Source organism: Loxodonta africana, chromosome 24, assembly GCF_030014295.1.
Source record: "Loxodonta africana isolate mLoxAfr1 chromosome 24, mLoxAfr1.hap2, whole genome shotgun sequence".
Taxonomy (NCBI): Eukaryota; Metazoa; Chordata; class Mammalia; order Proboscidea; family Elephantidae; genus Loxodonta; species Loxodonta africana.
The window spans coordinates 62,353,394-62,370,853 of NC_087365.1; the positions used below are offsets into that span (position 1 = coordinate 62,353,394).

The following is a 17,460-nucleotide window of genomic DNA, read 5'->3' on the forward strand; positions in this document are numbered from 1 at the left end:
CTCCCAGGGGCGCCGCGGGCGCACCCTAGGCGCGCACAGGCTGCATCCGGGAGGCGGACAAAGGCCCGAATGACCTTCGCGGCCGCCGCCCTCCAGCCCCGCCCTTGCCCCTTCCCGGAGCCTCCCCGCCCCACACGGCCTTTCGGAAAAGCTAGGGCGGGAAGCTGAGGCTTCCCTTCGCCCATATGTCCCCTCCCACCGCCTCGGCCCCTCAGCACTCGGGTTCGAATCACCGCACAGTTTCGAAATGACTCGCCCCGGGACCGGGCAGCTGACTTCGCCTCTCGGGTCTGCGTTTTCGACTGTAACCCTCGGACGCCGGTCTCCTGGGGCTAGGAGGAGATTCGTCCGCGGAAAGCGCGCGGCTCCACGCCGGCCTCCGAGGGGCTCCGCGGCCCGGGTGGTTGCGATGGGGGCGAAGAAGACGCGTCGCGGTTCCCTGCTCCCCGCACTCACCCTTCTCGCCCCATGCCCAGCGGGCCCCGCCCCTGCCGCGGGCCCGGCTGTCAGTTTCGTGGGCGGGCTGGGGGCGGGGCGGGCCGCCCGGACGGCGCGGCCATTGGCCGCGGTGGGGAGGCCGCCCTGCGCCCGAGCCCGCCCCCCGCCTGCGGAGGGGCTGGCCGGCCTACGAATGAAGTCCGAGAGAGCCTCGTGCAGCGGGAAGAGCTGAGAGCGCAGCGCTGCGGCCTGGTCCGAGCGGTGAGTGTCCCGGGCGCGGCGCGCGGGCGGGCGGTGGGGGGCGCTGGCCAGGTCCGCGGAGGCCAGCTGCTGACGTCAGAGCTGGCAGGTGTCCGCTGCCGGTGGGCAGGGCGCGGGGGTATCTAGGAAGGGCCGGACTGGCTCGGTGGGGAGGCCCAGGAGTTGGGAAGCCGGGGCCCCCGCCTGCGCCCAGAGCCCCTCGCCTGGGGCACGAGAGGGACCGAGCGAGGACCATCGCCCACAACCCAGCCGCCTCTGGGAGATGGAACTCAAAGTGCACCCTTTCTCGCTCCCAGCTCCCGGGCTGGAACCTGCCCCACCTCCCTGAGTCCCGAGAAGGCGGGAGAAGGGAACGGGGTCCCTGCAGCAGCGGATGCGGAGGGCTGGAGGGTGGGTGGTGAGTGGTGCTTGGGAAGGGGATGGAGGAAGCGGCCAGGTTTGGTGGCGGGTCAGGCGGAGGACAGACGCGCCTCCTGGTGCCATGTGGTTAAGGGTGCCATGTGGTTGCGGCGGGTCACCCACCTGCGTCGGCAGCTGAGTCAAGGAGGAAATGGTTGTTCACAGAAGTTCTTCGCGGCCGCTGCCGGACCTTGTTCGCGCCTGCGGCTCTCGGGACATCTCGGGGAGGGGAGCTCAGGCGGAGATGTCCGCCGCCGCGATGCCGGCCGCTCCCCTGTCCCCGCCCTGTCACGCCACGTGAGATCCCCTCGCCCGGCGCAGGTTCACGGCTGGGATGGGGGCGAGCTCCCCAGGACGCGGGCGGAAGACCCAGCGCTCCCGCGCCGCTGACGGGCGGCCCTGGCTGGGAGGGTGGAAACTGAGCGCGGCCCTTGGCGCCTAGCGGTACGCTGGCCCTCGACCCGGAAACCCGGGGCCGACGCCGGGATTTCCACCTGCGCAGCGGAGCATCGACAGTGCGTAAGCCGGTGGGGAGAAGCTGGCTCCGGCAGCGACAGGCCAGCGCCACCACCCCGCGCCGCAAAGGAAGGCAGAACCGACTGGCCTGTCCCGGCACGGGGAGCGGGTTCCCAGCCCACGGTGGCCCGGCTTTGGAGACCTCCCACGCGCCGCCCTGAGCGCGGAGGCTGCTGCGATTCCAGGGGCGGGCTGCAGAGAGGTCGTCTTAGGAGCCGTTGCCGCTCTGTCTGGAGACCTGTTCCGGAATGGCAGTACTTTTCCACAGCGACTGAACCAAAGTTTCAGCTCCCTGCTTCTGGGCTGTGGCTTTTGAAACTGGGGTTACCAATATCTGATCAGAAGCTGGCTCTGGGGAGCCGGGCTCTGCTCAGTGAAAGGGGAACACAGTTGTGCCCAAAGTTTTTATTGGAGGGGGAGAGGATGAACTTCAGGGGAGAGAGAACCCCGATTTCAGCTGGTTCCACTTATGGAATATCATAATAACAATGACAATGGGATGATTTATGGAGCATGTAGAATGTGCCAGGCCCCACATAAAGGGCTTTGAGGATTATCTCATTTAATCCTCACAACTCCTTGAGGTAGCTACTATCACTCTTATTTTACAAGTGAGGAAACTGAGACTCAGAGAGGTTAAGTGACTTACGCAAGGCCACACAGCTAGAGAGTGGTGGAGACGTTTGAATTCAGGCTGGTCTGACTCCAGACTTGGGCTGGTAACCACTTCACAGCTCTATTCCTAAAGAAGGGAAGAAGGTAACCCAGGAGAGCCAGGGTGGAGACGAAGAGGAGTCTCCAAAAAGAGGGGCCACAGTTAGGAGAGCAAGAGTGTCTGACTGGCTGTTGAAGGCCTGCGGAAGCAGGGAGGACGAAGTTATGGGGAACCCTGCACAGCCCAGATTTCCCATCAATGGCAATGGGTAAGGAGGCTCCTGGGAGCCAGCTTGCTCCCAAGCACCTGTCCTCGCTCCTGCTGGGCAGGGCCCGCAGGCACTCCTGGACAATTGTTCACGTGGTTGGTATGGCCTAACCGGGCTCCCTAGGTGTGGCCCCCAGCAGATGCTGGTACATCCCCCCCCCCACAGGGGGAGGTGGCCAGGGCAGTGGAAGTGGGCAGGATGAGGGCAGTGGCCGCTTGGGGCAGATTTCCTACCCTTATTCCAGCGGCTGGGTCTGGTGACTCAGCTCAGAGGGCAGCCCCCAAAAGAGGGCTGCCACTGTGTGGGTTCTCCTGTGTGTCCTAACTGACTCCCACCCCCAAAGGCTGCTCTACTCCCCAGCCCCTTTGCACTAGCATCCCATCCACACCCCTACCCACTGCAGCAAGGCGGGGTGGGGTTTCCTTCTGAAGAAGGCTAGTGGCCAGCAACCCTGCCCCACGCCTACCCTCACCCCCCATTCACAAGGGTCACGGCCCCCACTCACCTTCCAGGCCCCAGAACCAGAGCCTCAGGCCCCAAAGCAGACCCACGGGCAGGAGCTGGTGCCCCAGGACTCACTGCCCCACTGGGAGTCCTGCGCCCCCTACCCCCCACAGCCCCTGTCATCAGGGACCCCTGACCTGCAGGAACAGGAAGAGATGACCTGGTGCACACACTTCCTCACCAGCAACCGAGGTGAAGTAGGCAGCAGGGGTGTGGATGGGGAGACTCGTCCTTGTCCCCGGAGTGAAAAGAGGCTGAAGAGCGGGGTGGACGGGCAGACTAGTGTGCGGACTGGGGCACTACAAGGTGCCCAGGCCCCGCCCTGAGTGGCAAGGGGCTGGCTCCTTCACCTCGGGCTCCTTTTCTCCTCCCCATGACATCACGCCCATGGTACAGGTGGGGGAACTGAGGCTCAGAGAGGGCTGTGACCTGCACAATGTGGGAGGGCTTGCCTGGCTCCAGGGCAGCTTCTCTCGCTGTATGCTTCTAGAATCTTCCATGGAATTGCGGGGGGGGGGGAGGAAGGGGGCGTGAGGGTTGTTTTCAACTCCATGGACGGAATACTGAATCAGAAAAGAGGATACTTCCCACGTAAGAACACCTGGGGCTTCCTCAGTGGCCGTGGATTTCTTTAAAGGCCAGCCGGCCACATGCTCTGGTCAAGGCATGCAAAGAAACTTTAGCACTTCTGCCCTCAAGGCACAGAGAACAGCCAGGCCAGCACAGGGAGCCAGAAGAGAACTGTGGTCTCCTAAAACAGTACACACACGTGTCCACATGTGCGTAACATGAACACGCCCCCTCATCACCTCTTGCCCTCCCCGTACCCCCTCATGGCACCAGCTAAACTAGTCCCAGTAGGCCGTACTTGGTCACTCGGTGCGGTGGGGATGAAAAGGGAGCAGGGTTGTGCACGCTGAGGCAGCAGGATCCCACCAGGTGGAGAGGTCCTTCTGGAGAAGGCAGCCCCATACCTGGCCTCCTCAAGGTCCCACAGACACCCCTCGTTGTTGGCCCATGCAAAGCAGGCAGCTTCCTGCTCCCTCCCCTGATGCTGACTTGACCCAGCCGTGCAAACTGGGAGCATGCCGGAGCCCCAAATCCTGCCCTGTGGGTTTCTGTTTTATGAAAATCTTTTGAGCCTCGTCTTAGAGAAGTGAAAACCTTCCACCATGTCCCCACTCACAGGAATGGATACCAGCGTGGATTTAGGAGGCAAGAGAAGAGAGATGGGTCTCCACAGATTCCCCTGTGATGTGGAGAAGAGGGATGCCGCAGGCAGTTTAGGGCTCTGGGGCTGGGGGCGTGTCCCATTCGACAGCATGGGCTGTGGTGCGGCCAGGAGAAGGCACAGCTTACAGCCTGGAATTTGCTGGCTGGAGCACAAAGAAACTAGAAGAGTGAAATCTGTGGTCCCTTACTACCACGTGTTCAAGTACAGCTCAGGAGAGGAGCCCATGCAACCCTAGTGCCTACCCGGGGCCAGGCCTCCTTGGGGCACCTGCTAAGCCACTGCTGCCGGCAAGTTGTCCCTCTGGGAGCAGGGGTTGGACGTAGCGAGGATCAGAGGCCACCCATCTGAGGCTCAGATGGGACTCTGGGCACCTTGGGTCCTGCCCGCCTGGTTGTGCCAAGAGCTGACTCTGTGGACAGCCTCCAACTGTGGAAACAAGGTCTGCCTAAATCCCTGAGTAAACGGATGAGTGGAAGTGAAATGTACATGGGAAAGCTATTTCAGTCCCACTTTGCAGAGACTTGGTGTGGTCAGCTGCGCACACATACCACTTCCCATGTAAGAACACCAGGGGCTTCCTCAGTGGCCGTGGAGTTCTCTAAAGGCCAACCGGCCACACGCTCTGGTCAAGGCAGGCAAAGAAACTTCAGCACTTCTGCCCTCAAGGCACAGAGAACAGCCAGGCCAGCACAGGGAGCCAGAAGAGAACTGTGGTCTCCTAAAACAGCATACACACGTGTCCACATGTGCATAACATGAACACACTCCCGCATATGCACACATGCCCACACATGCAGAACATGTAACACTCCTGCACATATATATGCACACATGTACACACTCCCACACATACATAGGCACACATGCACACATGTACACATTCCCACATGTACATACATACGTGCATGAACACCCACACACGCGCACCCTTGTGATGCAAACACACACACCTACCCAATGTACATGTACTCTGGCACAATGTACACACACCTGTATACACATGCGCACACGCACGCACACCACTCCCCACAGGAGCCCCAAGTGCAGAACCTCCTGGTGGAGGCTGCAGGGTAAGCACTGTCCTATTCCTAAACCGCCCTGGCTAACCCTCAGCAGGCCTGTGACTTCCAGGGTTGCGGAAGCGGGATGGCCTCTGGCGGTGGATGGGGGCTCTCGCAGCTCCCCTCTCTGCCTCTGCATAGCCGTTTGCCAGTCTGAGGGTCAGGTGGGTCCAGGGGATGGATCCACTCTGCTCCAGCAGCGCCATGCTCCCCACATGGCTGGAGGGGGCCCGTTCCTATTCGCCCTCACGTGCGGCCAAATGCTCTGCATCTGTGCCCTTCCCAGGTGATGGAACCCATCTGGGCTGTGGCAGAGCCTCTTCCTGCTTCAAAGGTTCTCCATGAGCAGGAGGCAGCAGGAGGTGGAAGGAGCCGAGGGGGAACAGGTGCCAGGCCCAGAGGCCACAGCGGCCCAGGGTGGGTCCACCGGCGGTTCTGGTTGGGGTGAGATGGTTGGAGCGTGAGCGCTGACCCAGAGTGGCTCCAGATGCCGTCTTAGACCCCCTGTAGGGCTGGGGTTTCTTAAGTGCTCTTGCCGCACTTGGCCCTTGAGTCCCTGGAAGGCCCAGCTGCCCCCTTTCCAATGAAAATGCTGCAAATAAGGGAACGCGTCCAAGGGAAGAACCCCAGCCTCCGGAAGGGAATGTGATACCTGGAGGCAGAAGGCCTGTCTGAGTGTGCTGGCAAGGAGCGTGGATCGCAGAAAGCCTGGGGCTGGCTCCGCAGGCATGCGTAGCTCCGGGGAGCCAGGAGTGGGCCTTGTCAGAGGCTGAGTGGCCCATTTCATGTTCACAATTGTAGGACAAGGGAAAACATCATGTCACCTGGCTGGCACTTGAAATGTGATTTTAAATTCACTAATTTAAACACAGCCCTGTTGGCACAGTGGTTAAGGGCTCGGCTACTAACCAAAATGTCAGCAGTTTGAATCCATCAGCTGCTTCTTAGAAACCCTATGGGGCTTTCAACTCTGTTGGAATCAACTCAATGGCAATGAGTTTGGGATTTTGGGGGGTTTAATGTAAACTTTTTTTTTTTTTTAATTTAAACGTATGTGATAAATGTGTAGTTTAATGTGAAGCTTTACATACACGAGTCAGAGAGTCATAGCTTTTCATCCAGGCCAGCCGGTGTTAACAGGGAGCTGTCTGGACAACGTACAACTAATTGTTCTTTGGTTGTTGAGGTTTTTATTTTCAAACAGGAAGTCGCTCTCTTTCCTGTGGCCATTCCAGGTGACAGGCCCTTGGCAGTCTGGCCTTGCTCTAAGTCCTGCTTTGGATCTGGCACTTCTGCAGCAGTCTGCTCTGATCCGCCACACAGCAAAGGACCCAAGGCCAGGTTTAAATGACACCATCTGCAGGCAGCTTGCCCAGACTCTAGGGCTGTGCAGGTGTCCGAAGACCACTGGTGCCTGGGTCCTGGTTTTGCAGGCCATTTACGTAGGATGGCCACCAAAGGTGACTCCCCGGGATCCATCATATCTTTTCAGAAGCGCTCATCAGTGTTGCAACATGTGGGATCCCTCCAAGCGTGTGCCCTAAAGCTCTGCTTCACCCCAGGACTGTGCTCCATGCTGCCCTCTGCCTGGGGTGGCCCTTCTCTTCGAGGTCTGGCCCCATCCCAAGTCCCCTGTTATTTATGTACATACCTCTGCAGATATATGTGTGTGTGGGCACACGTGCAGATGTGTGTGCATGTGTAGATGTGTATGTGTGTCTATGTGCAAATGTTTGTGTATGCCCACTTGCAGATATTTGGTGTCTGCAAGTGCATATGTGTGTATGTGCAGTGGTTGTGTGCACACAGGTGTATGCATGTGTATGTGCAGGTGGCTATGTTCACACACAGGTGTGTGCATGTGCAGGTTGTGTGCAGGTGGCTGTGTGCACACAGGTGTGTGCACGTGCAGGTGTGTGTATGCGCAGGTGGCTGTCTGCACACAGGTACATGCATGTGCACGTCTGTATATGCAGTGGCCATGTGCACACAGATGCATGCATGTGCAGTTGTGTGTGTATGTGCAGTGGCTGTCTGCACACTGGTGTGTGCATGTGCAGTGGCCATGTGTGCACAGGTTTGTGCATGTGCACGTGTGCGCATGTGCAGATGCTGCCTCTTGCTCCCTGACTCTCAGTGTACTCCCCAGTGTACCCCACAGCTCTGTGTGTGTGTGTACATGTATTGAGAAAAAACACTAGAAGGAAATGCACCAAAATGTGAACATGGAGTGGTCTCTGGGTGTTGGAATTTGGGGTAGTTTTGAGCCCTTTTTTTTTTTTTTTTTTTGAGCCTTTTCTATATTCCTCCATGGTCTTAATCTTGGACTTGAGCCATGTGTGCATGTATGAAAGATTGCTTTTGAGAGCAGTACCCCCCCTCCCTGCTCTGCCCCTTGGGCTAGAGGCACATGCAGAAAATATGCTCCTGGCTGTGGTCTTGGGACAGCATGTCTGTCGCCAGCCTGTGTTACGCATGTGACGTGGGTCACTGTTCCTCTAGGAAGCTTTGCTTATTAAAGCTTAGAAACTGCTTTGCTCTCAAGGGCTCTCTTCATGGCATCAGCACTTGTCGTGACCGAGCCAGCCTTGAAGATGTGTTGGCTTGCGGAGAGGTGGTGGCCCGCTAAGAAGTGGTGGCTAGCAGAGAGGTGGTGGCCTGCCAAGAGGTGGCAGCCCACCAAGAAGCAGTGGTCCACCAAGAGGTGGCAGCCCTATAACGAAAGCTCCAGAAGTGTACATGGGTGGCTGGAGTGGGATTTGTGCGGCCCACACCTCACTCCCTGGCCATCAACAGCCTAAAAGCGCCATGCCCAGGGAAAACTTGTGTCTGTGTTGAATGCCCGTGTTGAATGCCCAGGGAAACCTTGTGTCCGTGGTGAATGCCCGTGTCAAATGCCCAGGGAAACCTTGTGTCCGTGTTGAATGCCTGTGTTAAATGCCTAGGGAAACCTTGTGTCCGTGGTGAATCCCCGTGTTAAATGCCCTGGGAAACCTTTTGTCCATGTTAAACGCCCAGGGAAACCTTGTGTCCGTGGTGACTGCCCATGTTAAATGCCCCGGGAAACCTTTTGTCCATGTTAAATGCCCAGGGAAGCCTTGTGTCCGTGGTGAATCCCCGTGTTAAATGCCAAGGGAAGCCTTGTGTCCGTGGTGAATGTCCGTGTTAAATGCCCAGGGAAACCTTGTGTCCTTGGTGAATGCCGTGTTAAATGCCGAGGGAAGCCGTGTGTCCGTGTTGAATGCCAGTGTTAAATGCCGAGGGAAGCCGTGTGTCCGTGTTGAATGCCAGTGTTAAATGCCCAGGGAAACCTTGTGTCTGTGTTGAATGCCCATGTTGTATGCCCAGGAAAACCATATGCCCATGTTGAATGCCCATGTGAAAATGGTGCGGTGGGGACGTCTGACCTCCTCTAACTTCACGAGGGCCTCTTGGGTCAGCCTGGCCTTTGCCCCGCTTGGGCAAGTGTTATAAAGTTCTTTAGCTCTGTCAGTAAGTGCCCGGGGACACTACACTCCACCAAGAAACCTCCTGCCCAAAGACGCTCAGCTCTCTCACTCCATGGGCCGTCTCCTGCCAATCTCCTTGTTCTGCTGCCACGGTTTCTCTCCTGCCACTTCTCATTGTCTTGCACCGTCTCCGATGTTACTGCTCTCTGTCTGTCTCTTGAGTCTAAGGGGTTCTCAGCACAGGGACCCTGGGTCCAAAGGACACACTTCTCCCATCTTTTCTTTCTTGGTGGCAGTAAGGTCCCCCCTCTCCTCTGGGATTGGCACTCTTTTAAGCCTCGTGGAATGGCAAAAGTGACCAATCCTCTTGTGAGGGTTCCATACACCTTATTTGCGTGGTCCCACCCCCACAAGGGTGCCATGCACCTTATTTGCATTATTAGAAAGCTGTCCAGTCCCCTTGGTGGGCCACAAACACCTTATTTTTATAGTCCCACTCAAACATTTTATAGGAGTCACAAGGCCATGGTGAAAAAGTCCGTAGAAAAGTGATTTATCTCACCGCATGCCACTTCCTGGCTTTTCTAGCCATGGTTCTTTTGTACCCAAAGGATAACTTCCCCCTCCCAATCATTTTACCAGTCCAAAAGAGTCATCCACAATTAGTTCTGCAGTAGAGCAAAGAGTCCTCAGGGTGAGGTTACTCAGGTACCAGCCATTCAGGTCTGCTGCAGGTGTCCATCTGATCTAGTCAGGTTCTTCAAAATTTCAACTCATCGTCACCTTTTCTGGCCTCCGATAAAATTTAACTGAGAGAAGATTCTTCCCTTGCTCTGAGCTTCTCTCAATGTATCATCATCACAACACCGTTAAGGAACTCTTGGTTTGGCCACTGTACTCCTGTCCAGCTGTGCCTTTCCCTTAGTCCACCCTTTCAGAGTTACAGCTTCTACAATTACAGTGTTTACAGTCACAATTAACTCTGTTAACAATTAACAGCTGAATCATATAATTTTATCAGCCTCTTCCCTCACCCTATCTTCCCCAGACCCAGGAATAGGAATCTATTCAGTGGGGGATCCTCCCTGGCCCCCTCATTTTGAGTGTAAACACACCCACAAAAGCACGTAAGTCAGCTATTTCATGCCTTTATCTCCCTCGTTTTAGATACCGATGTTTAAACTGCCCATCCCTATCTAGCCAGTACTCTGAGGAGACAAGCATGTTCCTTGATCTGAAGAATCTTCTGTTCTGGTTAGAAATTTGAGAAACTGCATCCATAAGCAAAGTCCAGTCTAGAGCAAGTCATCAAATTGCAGCAATCTACACCAGCATACGGTGTCAAGCATCTCTCTTCCTCTTCCCCCTTTACTTGGGGCTAGGTGATCTCATCCCCATTCAGTCAGGGTCAGCTCATCCCTAGCCTCCAAGCGAGGTCAGTAAGTACCAGCCATAGGCTTGGGAGTCCACATACCTCCCTGCCCAGACCACCTTGTCCCTTCTCTCATCCTTGGCTACCAGGCCTAGGTCAACGGGTTTCAAAGGAACATGTCCAAACTCAGACCATCTCTTCGTTGCTGCACTTCCTCCACTCCCATTTATTTTGTGACCTGAGACATTCACCTCAAATGAGCATACCAGGCTGTCTACTCGCTGGCTCCCTTTAACTTTCAGTTCTAGAAGGGGGATCTTCTGATGGTCACTGGTGTTTCCTGCCTCAATGCACCCAAAGGCGAATCCCTTGAAATTCAAAAATGAAAGTCACTTTTTTTTCTGCAGGTCCTTTCTTCAAACGCAAGTCTTCTGGTCTCTCAGCAGTTCTGAGTGGACGTTCATGTCTTTCCAAATGCAAATTTCCTGACTGGAAAGACTCTAGGTGGGGTTCAGGTTTTCACCCTAAGCCCCCAGTACTCTATACACAGGACTACTGCTTTCAAACCAACAGCTTGTGTTTCTTTCAGGCAAATTCTAGTTCCCCTTTAAGCATATCTAATCAAGTATTGGCTGAAGGTGGAGTTACACACTCTGTAATCTATAATATCCAATATTTATTTCTGTCATACATTTATGTCTGTTTTACAACACAGAGAAGCATTCAATACCCATAGTACATTCAGATAAACACATAATCTTTTTTAAAACATTCCAGTTTCATCTTCTCTTCTTCACATCTTAACTGTCTTCCCATTCATATGCATATGGCCTTGGGCCTCTGGCTGGGTGGAACCAGAAGACCCTGGCCCCCCATCAATCATCTTGTTTAACCGGCCTGGCTTTTGCCCCAAGACACTCCAGGCGTGGCTTTTCTCCCCTCAGCTGCAGCATAACATCTTTTACTTTCCTTTCAGCCATTACAGGTAACAACAACAAAAGTAATGATCTAAGAATCAAAAGTTTCGCTTCACCTGCCCCTTCATTCTTTCTGTACAAATCCCATGCTTCTTTGAGTCTGGAGCCATTACGACAAATCCCACTTCTGACACCAACTGTAAAACTGGTGTGGTGGGGGTGTCTGACCTACTCTAACTTCACAAGGGGGAGAGAGAATCACCATCAGCATCAGCCCAAAGTTGATTCCTGTGAAGCAAAGGTCAAACATACCTCCTCTCTCCAACCTTTTTACCAATTCTGACACCAGTCGTTCCTTCCATGGGACTCTCTACTTCTCTGCTGGGTTTAAGAATTCATTGCAATGGCCACACAGAACTCACAGACAGTACTCATGGTTATGAGGCTTATTAGGGAAGTAACAGGTTACAATTCAGAATCAGGAATGACTCAGGATGCAGTTTTTTGGTCAGGACAGTGTCTTGGCTGTGCCCAGACACTTGCCCTTGGCTTCTCGATCCTCGGCGTCTCCTTTGCCCTTGGCCTCTGAATCCTTGGCCCCTTGAGCGTCTTGGGCTGGCCCAGCCTCTGCCCTGCTCAGGAAAGTGTTACAAAGCACTTTAGCTCAGCCAATAAGGGCCTAGGGGTACCCCACTCTGCCAGTAAGCCTTGGCCCAAAGATGCTCAGCTCTCTCTGTGGGTTGGCAAGCCTAGCTCTGCCAAGTGCTCAGAGGCACACCACTCTTCCAAGAAGCCTCCTGCCCAAAGGCACTCAGCTCTCTCACTTTGTGGGCCAGGAATCCCAACATGTCATCTCCTGCCAGTCTCTTGATTCTGCTGCTGCTGTTTCTCTCCTGCTACTTCTTGCCATCTCGAGCTGTCTCCAGTGTTACAGCTCTCTCTGTCTCCTCGATCTAAGAGGTTCTCAGCATAGGGACCTCAGGTCCAAAGGACACAATCTGCTCCCATTTCTTCTTTCTTGATTATAGTGAGGTCTCCCCTCTGCTCTGGGATTGGCTGCCTTTTAAACCTAGTGGGATGGCAAAACTGACCAATCCCCTCATTAGGATTCCATATACCTTATTTGCATGGCCCCACCCCCACAGGGGTTCCATGCATCTTATTTGCATTATTAGAAAGCTGTTCAATTCCCTCGGTGGGCCACAAGCACCTTATTTGCATAGTCCCACCTAATAATATTGTAGGAGTCACAAGACCATGGGGAGAAAGACCATATAAAAGCAAGTCATCACACCACAGCCCGTGTTAAATGCCCAAGGAAACTGTGTGCCCATGTTGAATGGCCATGTTTGGGGTTTGGCTCTTTCAGTGACATGCTTGGGGGGGAGCAGTGATGCTCACAGCCCACTTGGGTTGAGTCCTACCTGCGGCCAGCTGATTCTGTGGACTCAGGGAGGTTACTGATCCCTCAGGCCACTCCCCTCATCTGTCAGATGGACCTCATCCCCCCTGCAGAGCCTGGCTGGGTGTGAGAGCTCACTGCCAGTGCACCATGTGCAGGGTTGTGGGAAGAGCTGTGCCAGAATGTCACAGTGAGTGGCGTTCTTCAAAACTGGCTGATTCTGGCTCAACTGCATCTGCCCCAGGCCCTCAGAGGCAGGAGTGCAGCCTCCTGGAGGCTTACGTGAGCTCCAAGCATGTGACCCATATTTGGAAATACGGTCTTTGCAGGTGTGATCAGTTAGGTTAACATCAAGTCACACTGGCTCAGGGTGAGAGACATGGAGACAAATGTGAAGATGCATGTGTGAGCCAAGGAGCACCAAGGATTGCTGGGAGGCACTGAAAAACTGGGTGAGGGGCCTCAGAGCCTCAGAGAGAACCAACACAGCTGACACCCTGGTCTCAGACTCCTAGCCTCCAGAACTGTGAGACAATACATTCCTGTTCTTTAAAGCCGTCCACTCTGTGGTACTTTGTTACAACAGACCCTGGAGACTAAGACAGACCCTCTCTCCAAATGAGCCCCCATTCATGGTTCCTGATGGACACGTCTTTTGGGGGCCACCGTCCCACCCATTGCTGGCCCAGTGCAGAGCCCAGCACATCCGTGGGTCCAAAGCAGAGCTTGAACTTAGCAGCTGCACAAAGTATGAAGTGGACACCATGGTGTTTGGAAGGCTCTGCCAATGGCAGTGAGCGCTTCCCTCTCTAAGAATAGGTGTGGCATGTGAGGGTGCTGGAGGGGCTTCCCAGGGCCCCCCAGAGCCTCACAGACAGCTTTTACTCCACAGGGGCTGGTTCTTTGGGTTCAGTGGGCAGGTGGGCATTGGGGGCTGGATTGGGGGCAGGACAGAGCTGGGTTGAGGGGAGTTTGGCAGAAAGATGGGGTTTGCATGCAGTTCTTGCTGGCTTGACCACAGAACTTCAGAAGGCTGTCACCTTATTTGACATTTTGAGAATTGGCCCCATCAGTGGCTGCCCAGTGCATCAGAACCCCCCCAGGCTCTTTCTGGATCCTGGGGAGACCCCTGTGGTGAGCTCCCCTCTTTCCTAATGTCCATGCCCTCCGAACTTTGGACTAGGAAGGATTTCCTTTTCATGCTACGGTGCTAAGAGCTTCCCGGGAGTGAGCAGGTCTAAGGTCAGGTTTGGTGCACAATGTGGGGTGTGTCACGTGGGGAGAAGGGCTCCCCCAGGAAGTCTATCAGGGCACTTTAGCTGTATCCAGCCCTGCTGCTACCAGCTCCACACCTGCTGGGAAAAGGTCTGAGCTCTTGGGCAGTTCTGACAAGGGTCCTGATAATGAGTGCTCCAGTTCTGATAATGAGGGTGCTGGTTCTAACAAGGGTGCTGGAATTGACAGCCCTTGTCCGGCCGGCATGAACCATCCCAGAGCGGATCCTGGGTCCGTGAGACTTGACACTTGGTGGCATGGGCCTGGGTCAGAGAGGGTCAGCCCCTTTGGACTGTGGATGCTGGGCAGGCAGAGCCATTGCTGCCCCAAGGTTACAGGGTCTGGAACGTTCACTGCGGTGAGGATGTGTGTGTGGGTAGATGCAGTTTTCCTAACCAGAAATCCTTCCTACAGAACACGTAACACCTAGCCGTGCTTGGCCCTGGAACCCACCTGACGGCCCCCTGCTGCCGGATTGGAAAGCCCAGCACAGTTCAGGGATGCCCCAGCACCTGAAGGGGGACGGGCCCTTCGCCTCCATGCCCCAGCTCGCCTTTCCTAGCTTGGCCTCGGCCACCAGCCCTAGCTTTGACCACATGCCCCCCAGCCGGAGAGAGTCCCTGGGCATGCTGATGGGCAGCAGCCCCCTGGACCCCTGCAGCAGACCCCTGTGCGAGCTGAGAGCTGGAAAGCAAGGCCAGAGCCCAGACTCTGAGGTACACTACGTGTCCACAGAGCCACCTGGCACGGCTTGTGGCTGGTGGGGCTTCACACCCAAGTGCCTGCAGGCCTTCAACACGCCACGGGGCGTGCTGTTGTTCCTGTGCCTGGCATCCTTCCTTCAGGGTATGACGGTGAATGGTTTCATCAACACCGTCATCACCTCCATCGAGAGGCGCTTCGACCTGAACAGCTACCAGAGCGGCCTGGTGGCCAGTGCCTATGACATTGCCTCCTGCTTATGCCTCACCTTTGTCAGCTACTTTGGCGGCTCCGGCCACAAGCCCCGTTGGCTGGGCTGGGGCGTGATGCTCATGGGCCTGGGCTCATTCACCTTCGCACTGCCCCACTTCACCGCTGGCCACTACAAGGTGGAGGCGGCTGAGGAGGTGACCACCTGCCGGGGCAACAACAGTACGGCCTGCGTGGACAGCACCTCGGGCCTGTCCCACTACCGGCTGGTCTTCATGCTGGGGCAGTTCCTGCACGGCGCTGGTGCCACGCCGCTCTACACGCTGGGCGTCACCTACCTGGACGAGAACGTTAAGTCCAGCTACTCGCCCGTCTACATTGGTGAGTGTCACCAGCAGAGACAAGTGGGTGGGCGGGCAGGTGGGAGTACACCTCCTTGTCTTTGGACCTGTGGTAGTGCTTGTGACAATGCCAGTCTTACCCATCCAAGCCCCCTGCCCGTGTGGCCTCCTGGGGTCCAGGTGTTCCTCTGGGATAGCAGATGAGGGACTCTTATCTCACCTGGGGTGGCGCAGGTGAGGGAGAGAGTGCTGCCTTCATCTGTTGCTGCTGCTGCAGTGGCAGCCTCGGACGCTGCCTGCCTGGCTGCCGGGCAGGGATCACAGTGCACACGTTGTGGTCAGGCACCAGCAGCCAAAAGGGGGGCACCGTCCCCTCCTGCTGTGGCCCTCAGGTGCCCCAGCATGTCTACCTAGTGATGAGACTCTTGGGTTCGGATGAGTGACCAGGGACAGACCTCCCGGAACATTCTCATGTCTCCCCTTACACACCAGCTCTGCTCAGGGTCTGGCAGCAGGAGGGGTAGATGGGGGGAACCCTGGAGGCATTAGACTGGGAGAACGAGGACTATAAGCAGAAAAACAAAACCATTCCAGACTGTTCTTTATATGTATGAAGATTTGTACATAATAAATCAAGGCAGCAGCATCGTTGCCAGGTGTGGGCCTTGGGGGCAGTCTCAGGGCTTCACTGAATCTGCTCTAGTGGTTGTTGAAACAAGTGCAGAAGCCCCCAAAGTGCCTCCGAGCCAGCTCTCCCTGGGCTACAGCAGTGAGTCCAGCTGGCCTCTCTGAGCTGCAGCTTTGTGCTCCCCCAGCCCCCAGGAAGGACCCCTTTGGGCCCTTGGCAGAGGGTGGCTGGCCAGCAGGGCGGGGCTTCTCGAAGAGTGGACTCTGCATGTCACAGACGGGCTCCTGTGTAGGGGCGCGGGTTACCTGTTTCAGGGGGTGGGCTACCCATGTTGGGGGGCGGGCTCCCATGTCAGAGCACAGGTTCCCTGTGTCGGGGCGTGGGTTCCATGTGCCAAAGCATGGGCTCCCTGTGTCAGGGCGTGGGCTCCCCATGATGGGGTGTGGGCTCCATGTGCCGGGGCATGGCTGTGAGCTGTGTCTGCGGCCCTGTGCTACCCAGAAGGGCTGGCGGTACTGACCACTGTGCTTCCTTTGCAGCCATCTTCTACACTGCAGCCATCCTTGGCCCCGCAGCCGGCTACTTGGTGGGGGGTGCCCTGCTGAACATCTACACGGAGGTGGGCCGGCGGTGAGTGACCATGCTGTCTGTGCACAGACGGGCTTGCACACCTGGGAGGTCTCTGGCCTGGCGGCGTGTGATGGGGAATCCAGGCTGGGTTGGCGCCTAGCTGTTCAGAGCCCTAGAGGGCACCGGTGCCTGCCCCTGACTGGCACTGGGGGGCTTTGGGGGTCTGTCGGCTAGGCCTGGGGGAGGCAGTGCAGGTGTAGGCCACAGCCAAGGCTCAGGGGCTGTTCGGAAACTGCCTGAGACATAGTTACAATTTCTCTGGAGCCTTTTGTGAACAACAGCAGGTTTTTCTGCTGCCCGTGTGGGATCCTTGTGTTTCTCTCGTGTCCTGGTGTCTTTTGTTTGTGATGCTAGTTTTTGTAAATTTAAGCAGGAGAGAGAGACCAACAGATGGATAGAGGGAGAGAGGACCTGGGTCCCTGGCCACCGGGGGAGGCCAAGCAGCAGGGAGGCAGCTCTGGGCCAAGGATTGGCTGTGCCTTGGGCTGGCAGACCATGTGCTGAGGGCTTGCCACGTCTGCTCGTGGAAAGAGCCAGAAGGGGGCCCAATGTGCATGAGCAGAGGGCACGTGTTGCCACAAGCGCTGACCAGAGCTTGGTGTCTGTCCCCAGGACGGCGCTAACCACGGAGAGCCCACTGTGGGTCGGTGCCTGGTGGGTCGGCTTCCTGGGTGCTGGGGCCGCTGCCTTTCTCATCACCATCCCCATCCTCGGCTACCCTCGGCAGCTGCCAGGTGGGTGTCCTGCTCCCCTGAGTCTGTGTGGAGACAGACATGCCACTTCCTGCCCTTCCTCATCCTACACGAGCAGAGTCACAGCACATCCATCCACTCCTGGTCGTTTTGAACCAAGAGGCTTGTGGGTGGTCATGGGCCACAATCTTCCATGGATGGGAGACCCAGCCTCGCTGTCCTGCAGGGCATCCTGGGGACCCATTCCCTCCTTGGGATCCTTGGGACGAGCTGGTTTCAGCCGAGGGAGTTCCCCACCCTAATTTCTCTTCCCTCGAGTCCCGACTACCCACTCTCCCGCCTCTGTTCCCGGTGGTGCCTCTGTCTGTGGCGGTGTATCTGCCCACGGCTGTCCCATGCCACCACCTGGGACCAAGGCTGGAGCTCGAATGTACACAATGTACTACAGGAGGGGCTGGCACCCATGGGGCACCGCCACCTGCCGGCTCAGGCAGTGTGTGGCCCCT

General features: G+C 56.3%; 1 protein-coding gene across 4 annotated transcripts in view; it reads left to right on the plus strand.

The window, feature by feature from the left end:
* The first annotated feature begins 570 nt into the window (after positions 1-570).
* SLCO4A1 (solute carrier organic anion transporter family member 4A1) overlaps positions 571-17,460 on the plus strand; it is a 29,212-nt gene continuing 12,322 nt past the window's right edge. The window contains exons 1-4 of one of the 4 annotated variants that reach the window (XM_064276319.1): positions 571-699; positions 14,166-15,044; positions 16,172-16,262; positions 16,875-16,996. In XM_064276319.1, the coding sequence (XP_064132389.1) occupies positions 14,252-15,044; positions 16,172-16,262; positions 16,875-16,996 (1,006 nt within the window). In that variant the 5' untranslated portion in view covers positions 571-699; positions 14,166-14,251. Of the gene's footprint in view, positions 700-774; positions 2,538-14,165; positions 15,045-16,171; positions 16,263-16,874; positions 16,997-17,460 lie in introns of those variants that run through there. The other 3 variants (XM_023540813.2, XM_023540812.2, XM_003421796.4) reach the window with 3 other exon arrangements.